This window comes from Narcine bancroftii, chromosome 4 (assembly GCF_036971445.1).
Source record: "Narcine bancroftii isolate sNarBan1 chromosome 4, sNarBan1.hap1, whole genome shotgun sequence".
In the NCBI taxonomy this organism is placed as follows: Eukaryota; Metazoa; Chordata; class Chondrichthyes; order Torpediniformes; family Narcinidae; genus Narcine; species Narcine bancroftii.
Window position 1 is genome coordinate 110,897,905 of NC_091472.1, and position 11,225 is coordinate 110,909,129.

At 40.2% G+C, this 11,225-nt stretch overlaps 1 protein-coding gene across 6 annotated transcripts in view; it reads left to right on the forward strand.

Moving 5' to 3' along the window:
• The window catches only part of LOC138760991 (shieldin complex subunit 1-like), an 81,837-nt gene extending 70,612 nt beyond the window's left edge, over window positions 1-11,225 (forward strand). For 3 of the 6 annotated variants that reach the window (XR_011356047.1, XR_011356049.1, XR_011356050.1), the window contains 2 exons: window positions 489-619; window positions 6,621-6,708. Coding sequence is in view for 1 of the 6 variants with exons in the window: in XM_069932421.1 (XP_069788522.1) it covers window positions 6,621-7,036 (416 nt within the window). In the remaining 5 variants the exon portion in view is untranslated. Of the gene's footprint in view, window positions 1-488; window positions 620-5,339; window positions 5,512-6,617 lie in introns of those variants that run through there. The other 3 variants (XR_011356048.1, XR_011356052.1, XM_069932421.1) reach the window with 3 other exon arrangements.

Genomic DNA, 11,225 nt, shown 5'->3' on the forward strand with positions numbered 1-11,225 from the left:
CTGACCTAAATGAATATCTGCTGCAAGCGGCTGGTTAGGGGTGGGCTGATGATGCCATCAGCCCATGACCCATTTCCCCACTCACCCCTCTCCCTCCATGATCCCTTCAAGGCAGGGGTGGTGGGCGGGAGCTGTCAGGGCAACAGGAGCCATCGGGGCAGGCAGCAGGAGCTGGCGGGAGCCATTGGGGCAGCAGAAGCTGGTGGGGCAGAGGGAGCCCTTGGGGCAGCGGTAGCCCTTGGGTACTGGGGTCCATCAGAGCAGTGGGGGCCGTCAGGACAGCGGGAGCCATCAGCAGGGGATAGTCATGCGGCAGGGACCAGTGGGGCAACGGGATCCATCAACAGGGACCGTTGGGGTAGCAGGAACCCATAGGAGCTGTTGGGGCAGTGGGAGCAGTCGGGGGAACTTCGGTCTTTGGGGCCGCTCTCTGCGGCTCAAAATGTGACAGCTATGACCGCCTTCCCTACCCTTTATCCCCCACGCAGCTGGAAGACAGACATTGCTATGGCGCTATGTCACCAGTCACCCCACCTCCATCGGCACCGGAGGGTGCTATGAGGCATTTCTGGATATGAATGGTATGCTGGAGCAGCCTTTTCAGGCTGCTGTCTGAAAGGTAAGTTTGAAGTTTTTGATCTGCTTTTGTAGCCAGCCTCCAGACGGAGGCCTGACATGAAATGGGCTTGTGTCGAATTTGCACAGTCCCTCTGTGTGAGTGCATGGATTTCCCCTGGGTGTTAATAATTTTTCCCTCACATATTTTTAATTTTTTATTTACAACAGAGTAGAAGCCGATGCTGGCCATTTAAACCCTTACCACCCAATTATACCCAACCCAGCTTATTTAGGAAGGTGGGAAGAAACCAGGGCACCCGGGGGGATAAACCATGCCGGTCACGGGAAGAATGGACAAACTCCTCATAGACAGCACTGGATTCGAACTCGGGTTGCTAGCACTGTAATAGCATCACATCAACCACTTTGTTGACCATGCCGATTACATCACAAGGACATGCGGGGTGGAAGCTTAATTGTCTACTGTAAATTTCACCTTGTGTGTTCAAGGATAGAATTTGGGTAAAGTTGTGAATAAGGGGAGAATAAAAGAGGATTGGTATAGAATTAGTTTAGGATTGACGTGGATTTGGTGAGCTAAAGGGCTGTACCATCTAAGAGTTTCAACTCGCGGGCATTTGTGTATATCTCTCAGTTCTTATTCCCTCCTGATGTTGACAGAGATGAATTATGAATGGGTAGAAGTTAAAACTTGTTGGAGTCCAGGTCCCTGCCATCTCTGTGGAGCATTTATGTAAATTTATTTACAACATGGTAAAAGCCGATTCTGGCCATTGAAACCCATGCTGCTCAGTTATATACAAGCAACGTACCAATCCTGTTCGTTTTTGGATGTTGTTGGTAAGTCTTTGATCAAAGGCCAGGAAGGTCATGGGGAATTATGTGCCTGCAGAGACTCTCTTTCACATCTTGACAAGGACATTTGGCTAGTGGTGCTTCTTGGTGTCTACAGAGTAATCTAAAGTCAATAAACAGAATCGTGAATCTTGAAAAATGATGTGCACATTCTAAACATCATCAGCTGAATTTAAACCACTATTTAAAGTAAACAGCAGTTGAAAAGCAAGAAACTGAAGATGCCGAAATCCAAAATAAAATCAGGCTAGGGATTCTCAGCAGTTCATGCAACCTCTATCCAGTCCGAAGCTAAAAAATGATCTGCCGGAGGAACTCAGTGACAGCATCAATGGGAGAAAATGTATGATCGACATTTTGAGCCAAAACCCTTCTTCGGGGCTGGGGATGTGGGGAAAAGTAGCCAGGGTCAAGTGGGCAGGAGCGGGAGGTAGGAACAGTGGAACTGGTGAACCCTAATGCCAGACAGAGGAAGAGAGAGGCAAGATAAACAGAGAGGTCAGGTGGAGGAAGATGACACACAGGGAGGGGAGGATGATTAGAAGTCAAAGACTGCCATTGCTGGAATCTGAGAAGGTGAGAATGGTGGTGTAGAGAGATCAGATGAAACCAAAGGGGTGGGGGGTTGAAAACGCAAGAATCCAATGGTGAGATAAGGTTGAAAAGGGATCAAATCAAAGAGGCTGGTATTGAGAATGGGTGGAGCTGGATGGGGTGGGTGAAAAAGTGGACAAAAAAGGGGTATGGAAAAAGAGAGAGTAAACTTATTACATGAAATTAGAGCCTTCTTTATTCATACCATTGGGCTGTAGACTGCCCAGTCAGAATATGTGGAGTTGATTCTCCAGTTTCCATTAGGCCCTTACTCTTGCAGGGGAGAAGGCCCAGGACAGTTCAAGGTTATTTGTCATCAGATTGTACCAGTACAACCCGACGAAACAGCATTCTTCAGTTCACAGTGCAGAGCACATGTAGAGACATAACAAACATACAACACAAATGTTACATATACACAGTAGATATAATAAAATAAATATTCTTAATAAATAATAAAGTTACAGAGAGTTGATTTTTTAAGCAGTCTCACAAAATGTACCAGGGTTGTAGGTGAATTGGGCGGCATGGACTCGTGGGCTGAAATGGCCTGTGACCGTGCTGTATGTCTAAATTTAAAAATGTTATATTCACTGCCCGTGGGAAGAAACTGTCCATCAGCCTGGTGGTTCCGGCTCTGATACTTCAAAATCTTTTTCCTGATGGGAGTAGCTGGAAGATGATATGTGCAGGATGGCAGGGGTGCTCCCTATTTCCTGTGGGAATGAGGAGGGTTGAATTTGCATGCATTTGGGAGCTCAGAATTGTCATTGTGGACTGGAATGCATAAGACTCCAGATGGTAAACACAGCCAGATCCATTGCAGGCTCTGACCTCCCATCCATGGTAGACATCTATAGGAGATGCTGCCTCAAGAAGGCAGCCGACGAGGAGGAGTCACGTGATGGAGTAGTGGCCGGACGGTGAACTCCAGCCCTCTCCAGAAAAGTCGGGAAAAACAAGAGAAAACACAAAGGCACAGAAATAAAAGTTACAGAAAAGTGAGTATAAAGGTGGAAAGAAGATGGCGACAAAAAAAGAAAAGTCGAAAGCAACGGTAAGAAGAGAGGAAGAGAAGACAAAGGAGGAAAAAGGTGAAGGCCTTACCTGTCCGAAGAGGCCCGCTGCGGAGAGAGAAACCCGCTCCCTCAGGTCGGTAAATAATGGACTACAAAAATGGCTCGCTGAGCCGAGCAAAAGTGCGCAACCGCGATGCGAATGAAAAAAAACACACCGACGGGAGGGGGGACCAGCTGGGGAGTCGATCTCCACAGCCGGCAACGACAGCTGCAGAACACCTGCAGCAAGAAGAGACCACAGAAGACAATAGAAACAAGAAAGAAGAGGAGGAAAGGGCAACAAAGAAACAACAGATGGTCAACCCAGAGGAAGAAGAAGAGGAAGAGGAAGAGTATGGTGAAATAGAAGAAGAAAAGATAGGCAAGGTAAAGGATATACTTGCTCTTATTAAAGGATACATGGAGTCATTTAAAGAATGGCAAACACAGGAATTTAAGGATTTAAGAAAAAGAATAAACAACACAGAAGAGAAAATAAATAAAATGGAGATGACCTTAACAGAAATGGAAAGAAAATGGACAAGATGGAAGAGCGGGCAGTAGCAGCAGAAATGGAGGTAGAAGACTTAAAAAAGAAATTGGAGAAATCTAATAAAAAAACTAAAGAGACACAAGAACTACTAGCTCAAAAAATAGATACAATGGAAAACCATAACAGAAGAAATAACATAAAGATAGTGGGCCTTAAGGAAGATGAAGAAGGCAAGAATATGAGGGAGTTTATAAAAGAGTGGATCCCTAAGACCCTAGGATGTCCAGAACTACAGCAAGAATTGGAAATAGAAAGGGCACATAGAGTATTGGCCTCTAAACCACAACCACAACAAAAACCAAGATCTATTGTAGTAAAATTCCTAAGATATACTACAAGAGAAAAGGTACTGGAGAAGACAATGGAAAAAGTAAGAGAGGGCAACAAACCACTGGAGTATAAAGGGCAAAAAATCTTCATTTATCCAGATATAAGTTTTGAACTCCTAAAGAAGAGAAAAGAGTTCAATACAGCAAAGGCGATTTTATGGAAGAAAGGGTATAAATTTATACTAAAGCATCCAGCGGTATTGAAAATATTTATTCCAGGACAACAAAACAGACTATTCTCGGATCCAGAAGAAGCACGAAAATTTGCAGAACAATTACAAAAATAGACTGAGGGAGGAAGACGGGTAATGAGAGTTAAAATGATCACGACTGATATGTATGTGGGTAAAGACAAAAATAGACTGAGGGATGAAGACGGGTAATGAGAGTAAAAATGATCACGATTGATATGTATGCAGGTAAAGAGGTATAAGAGTGAATAGAGACAATGAGCATACATGAATGTATCTGTACTTAGAGGAAAATATAGATAGTATAGACAAGAATTAATAAGGGAAGGTAATGGAATAGAGAGAATAAGGAGGGAATTAAAAGAGGGACCTTTGTGACATATGAAAAGTGAAATCTTTTCTGGGGGAGGCGGGGTGGGGGGAAATAGCGGTCACTGCAAAATCAGTTGACGCTTGCGAGTGGATTCGCAAATCCAAATGGAGAGGGGAGATGTGGTTGTCCGACAAGGGATAAAGGACAACTCAGGAGGTGAAGGGGAGATTGGGGATAAATAAGATAGAAATAGGAGAATAAGGAAAATGTTAGATGTTGTAGGAATGTTGTCTTATAAAGAGTTGAAAATAAGAAAACAGAAATGGAAAAGGAGGAAAGGTAATGATGGAAAAACGGAAAGAGAAGATAAACAAAATATAAAAGGGCTACGCTGAACTATATGTCTTTAAATATTAATGGAATACATAACCAAATTAAAAGGAAGAAACTACCAAATTTAAATGAATAAATGTATTCCATTAGAAAAAATAACATATTGGTTAAGAAATAATATTGAAATATTCGAACAAGTATAGGAGCCTTACATTAAATACAATAGCGAAAACCTACCGGGGACAAACATTACCTAAGTTGATGGAAGGAGAAGGAAAGAAAAGAATGGACTCAGTAGAATTTCTGGTGTAATTTTGTTGAATGACAACATTGTCTGACTGGCTTAATGCAACCTAGATTGTATACCTAAAATGGATGAGAGGGGGGGTGGGGGGGTGGTTTGGGAGGAAAGGGGGGGGAGAAAAAGTCACTGTATATGTGTGAAAAAGAAATAGTGTATATCATGGCTAATGTGATTTATGGTGTGAAAAATAAAAAAAATTAAAAAAAAAAAAAAAAGAAGGCAGCCGACATCATAAAGGACCCCTGTCACCCTGGTCACAATCTCTTTTCACTGTTTGAAGACCGAACACCTCTAGGTTTTAAAACAGTTCTTAAGCAGCTCTTAAGCTTCTGCTTGCTATACTAATCAGAGACTGCTCCAACATTACAAAAAGCTTGACTGCAATATTTCAGGCAGATTTATGTGAATATTTATATCTATGGATTTATTGTCTCTTTTAATTTAATTCAATGAATTTACTAACATAGTTTTTCATTACAAGTGTTATGAGCCCAGAGGACCCCAAAACCCAGCAGCAATAGATATTCACCCAGACAAATGGTTACTTAAACAAAAGTTGCTTTTAATTATTTTTAAACATGAAAACAGAATCACACTTAAACTTATCACTACTGACTTAACTAACCTAACTTAACCCCCTCTAATTCTAAGCGCAAGTGTATGCAATGTGTGTGTAAGTTCAGAAAAGTTCTTTGATTCACAGCCCAATCTCACTAATCACTCCTCCAAGTTCACCGGTATCAGGTAATTCTTATACTGTGCACAGAATTTAACATTTATGAATTTCACCAGGCTTTTGATTTTCAGAGAGAGATTTGTTAATTGTTGGACACCCACAATTGATCCCTTCCAATCAACCACTTCAGTGTCTTGCCGAAGAAACTTGTCCCATCAGGGTTTTCCAGGAGATATCCTTTCTTTCCAGTCACCACAGAGTTCCTTTTCGTTTCCCTTATTTCAAGTGAAACATTATGCAGCCAGCCATCTCCTCTTGTATGGACCACAAGAGCTTTGACCAGGCTGAACTAAGAACTCACAACCTGTCTTCCAAATGGGGTTTTCCACAAGCTTGTCCTGTTCCAGTCCCAGCTGCTGATGCTGACTGTAAAACTGTAGAACTAACTTCTGTCTCTCTTTCTCTCTCTCTCTCTCTCTCTCTCTCTCTCTCTCGAGAAAAAAGCCTGTTTGACTCTCTCTGCTTGCAAAACCACATGACCTTCCTTGAACAGCGAGTTCCACTCCAGACAATCTGCGGCTCCAACAAGTTCTTTCATCTATTGCCTTTTTGTAAACTACACTCCACTAGTGAAGTCTCTTGGTAACCTCGGTTTGCCATGGATGGACATGTTGGTGTGGCAGTGATGTGTGAAATTAAACTGCTTCACCACTTGGAAATGAAAATGTGAACTTGATAATTATAATGTTAATTTAGCATTCACATTTGTTCTGTGATTCTATAATTCATGCGAGAATGAATATTTAAACTTTTAACATATAATATGCTCAAGCAGGTTCAGGCCATCCAAGTTCTGAAGATGGAATTGCTCCTGATGAACCCGCAGAGTTGCATCTGAGCAGTGAAGAAAAGGAGCCAAACACTGGCATCACACAAACGATGGAAGATTATTTTAAAGGTGCTCAGCAAAGGAAGCCATTGGATTCTAACTCTCTCTCAGACAAAATCATACATCTATTGACCTCAAAAATTTCACAATTGCAACAAGAGAAGGCTGGCCAATATCTCCTTCGAAGTTTTCAAATGGCACTGGTTTTGTTTCATACACATGGTTCTGACATTTTCAAGCAAAGGAATCCTAACAAGATGCATTTCTGCCCATCAGCGTGCTTTGTTGGTGATTCTGCAGAATTCCACCCTGTGCCTGGACTATCACAAGATGTTTTCAATTTTATACAACAGGAGATTTAATTGTGAAGAACTCTGTAAAAACAACTTTCCCCTAATTTCTGTCATATTAGTTATTGTTTCTTGATGTAAACCAGGATGTTCACCTGTTATATTTTGTGACATTTGGGGGGAGGGGGGAAAACTATTATGGTAAACTTAATTGAATTAAATAAATACATAAGATAATACATAGCTGATAAATACTCCCAGAAATCTGTAACTTGCTTCAGCGCATCAGTCCTTTTGTGCTGTCAGAGCAGTCCATGATTTGCGTGACAAGGGAGGTTCAAGAGTCTGATAATTTGGTTAAAAAAAAACTGTTCTTGAACCTGGAGGTACAGTTCTTCAGGCTTCTGTACCTAATGCCCAACGGTAGCAGTGAGAAAAGGTTGTGATGGGGGCCCTTTGTGATGTTGGCTGCCTTCTTGAGGCAGCGCCTCTACTAGATGTTTGCAATGATGGGAGGTTGTTACACCAACAAAAGCCACAGCAGCAACATCATGAAGATAAAACCAACTTCCTGGAGGAGTTCTTCAGGTTGAACTGCATCAGTGGAAGAAAAAGAATTGGTGACATTTCAGATCAGAACCTTCCATCAAGTACTGAAACATTAACCATTGATCTTGGTCCACCCAATGAGTTCCTCTAGCAGATGGTTTTTTGCTTCAAATTCTAGCACATGCAGGGTCTTGTTCCAACGTCATGCAACTTTTTAAATGTACAGTGTAAAATCATTCCATACCACGTTATCTGCGCGGATAGATGTTCTCAAAGCTTCTTTGAACATGCATTCTGACTCCTGAGAATCTCTGTTTCAACTCTACTCAGAATGGAGAAGGTGCATTCAGGATATTGGCAGCTCCCCGCTATGTCTGGATACATGGAAGAGACCATCTATCAAACATGCCATTCATCAGCCCCACCATCACTAACTGCCACATCGTGCGAAGACCCCACTTTCCACAATGCCCTCATGAGCAGCCTCAGAACCCACAATTCCAGAGAGGAAATAAGTCATACTCAATTTGAGGAAAGTGCCAAATTAAAAGCAGCAAACAGAAATTGATTCCAAGTCATGTAGGACCTTGATGTGAATGTGACCAGAAGCTTAGCCAGATACGAAGGTGTTAAGGATCATCATACTGGCAAGAGAAGGGATAACTCAGCAGCTGAAAGTACAGCCCCAAGAGTCAACAAATTAAAAATAGCAATGCATAATACTTATCTCAGAACTGAAACATATCTTAGAGCGACTCTTTTATTTGTTAATTTTTCAGAATTGAGGTTTATTTTCTGACTCTTTTAGCATGACAGCAATGCCATGCTCACGTGCATATGCGTATACACACACACACACACACACATTCTAAATAATGTATTCATTTTTATAAAAATCTCTAATAATAATAAAAAAAAATAATAAAGGAGAAAAACTCAAACCCATTTCCTAACCGTATTGCCAGATTCTATACAGGTACTCCTCAACCTTTGACCGTTATGGAGACTGAAGGATTGGTCATAAATTGGATTGGTCGTAAGTTAGATTTGCATGTCTTAACGAGGTATTAAAAAGCAATTTTTCAAAAAAAGTTTTAACAAATGAACCTTTAATGAAGAATCCAGCATATCTACTGTATTTTTTTAAAAAGAATTTCAGTCAGATGTGCAGGTGGACATAACTTGCATAGTTCGTAAGTTGAGGAATATCTGTCTAAGATTAATATTAAAAGAAAAATGAAAGTAGAAAAAAAGGTTAATATAAAGACGGTGGAAAAGATACAAGTCAGACAATTTAATTACATTGAAGTAAAATTATAAAGTAAGATAGTGAGTCATAATGACCCTCATAGCTTCTGGAATCTTTAATCTGAATTATTAGTTGAATAACTAATCATTTCCACGTTCAAATAGGACATGAAGTCATGCAACCACTGATCATGAGTAGGTGGGGCAGCTTCCTTCCATTTAAGTAAAATCACACGCCTCACCAAAAGAGAAACAAAAGAAATAGTGGGACTGAACCAGAGACAAAGAAGAAACATTCCCACCCGTTGTACCGAAGAGGGCCACCAAAGGATGCAGTGTTAAATTTGTATTAAAAATTTTTGATAAAACATGGAGAAACTCTCTCCAGTATTTTTCTAGACTCGGACAAGTCCAGAACATGTGAAAATAGCTGGAAAGTACTGCATCACTTTTAATGTGAGTTGTTTTTCTTTGGCTTGGCTTCGCGGACGAAGATTTATGGAGGGGGTAAAAAGTCCACGTCAGCTGCAGGCTCGTTTGTGGCTGACAAGTCCGATGCGGGACAGGCAGACACGGTTGCAGCGGTTGCAGGGGAAAATTGGTTGGTTGGGGTTGGGTGTTGGGTTTTTCCTCCTTTGCCTTTTGTCAGAGGTGGGCTCTGCGGTCTTCTTCAAAGGAGGTTGCTGCCCGCCAAACTGTGAGGCGCCAAGATGCAGGGTTTGAGGCGTTATCAGCCCACTGGCGGTGGTAACCCATCTTTGTTAAAGGTAAAAGAGCATATTAAGAAACCCTGGGACTTGGTGGATAGATTTGAGGAACCAGCTTCAAAGCTTACATTTGAAGAGGTAAGATTGTAAAATGAATTTCAAGTAACTTATTTAAAAACTGGCATTATGAAAAATGTCAACTCTCCTTAACTCCGTAACTTTCATGTGACTTTCATGTGATTTTGACGTCACAACAGCACAAGAATATTGTGCTTCATAAATAATTAGTCTCATTCCACATAGCTTAAAAAAAAGTTTATTTTGCAAAACTCTGCTGATGTAATTACTATGTTTTGAATTAAGCTTTAAGAACATTCTGTACTATAGTCACTAGCATGTCAATCAATAGCTGTATTAATTGCTTTCCTCCTACACACATTGGATGAAATGAACACCAATTTGCTCTGTTTGCACTCAGATGTTTTCCCACTGCGGTGAGCTGTAATGACCTGGAGGATAAGATGATATTTTAAAAAAATAAAATATATAGGTTGGGCATGGGGCAGCTGAGAAGGAAGCAAAATCCTTGGCACCATAGTTTCAGTTAAATTCAGAACATTGTCCCAACACTAAATACTCTGCTTGGAAATAGATGTACAGAATATTTGTCTATCTCCTGGTGTTCCTTGCAGCTTACTCCATAATGCTCACGATCTAATTCGCAAGGGCATTCTTCTATTTTCTAGTGTAAGCAGAAACTGTAACTTATTTGTACGTTCTTTCACTTAAATAATTGTAAGACATTTTTCTGATTGTTTGCAACCATCAAGAATCCTTATCCACATTTTTTTTTTGAGATAATACATTTTGTATTATGTCAACCTGGAAATTAGAAGACAACCTGAGAATACAGCAATGGTACATAGAAATAAATAAATGTATTCCATTGGAAAAAAATAACATATAATTTAAGAAATAACATCACAATATTCAAACAAATATGGGAACCATACATGAAACACAATAGAGAAATCCTACCAAGGACCTCCACCACCTAAAATGACAGAAGGAGAAGACAACAAAATGAACTGACCCAATATGTAAAAGTAGAAGACACAAATTCCTTGTTTATTTTTATTAAGTGATGACATTGTTTAATGGGTTTAATATATCATATAGATTGAACTTTGAATAAATGGGGAGGGGGGGTGAGGGAGGGGGGAAAAAGGGAAGAAAATGACACTATATGTTCAAGAGAAAAATGTATGTATTTTGGTCAGTATGGTTCATTGTGTGAAAAATAAAAATAAAAGAATCCTTATCCACTGTCAATGCATGTTAGAATTAAGAAGTATAAATTTATGGCACTGAGAATTTTCTGATATGCATAGCTAATGGACAATCTGGACTAGTCAGAGCATGATTTCTCATTTCAACTGACAAATATAAAATAACCTAAAGAGAAAAACATTAAAGTAATATTTGAAAATCAGATGTTCCTCCCACCCTTATCTGCACAGTGCTTCTTTAGACGCATCTTTTTTAACTGAAAATGTTTTATTTGTGGACTATTAGCAAATTGATTAGCGTATTGTGGTAAAAGTGAAAAAAACCTCAATGTTCAGCAAAATGATAGATTAGAAAACGTGACTGTGTGTTTCATTTCTTGAAGAATATACTTAAGAATTTCCATCTGTGCAAAAGATTTGTCCAGGCATTTGTCCAATTTAAATAAATTATATTACTGTCTTTGAAAA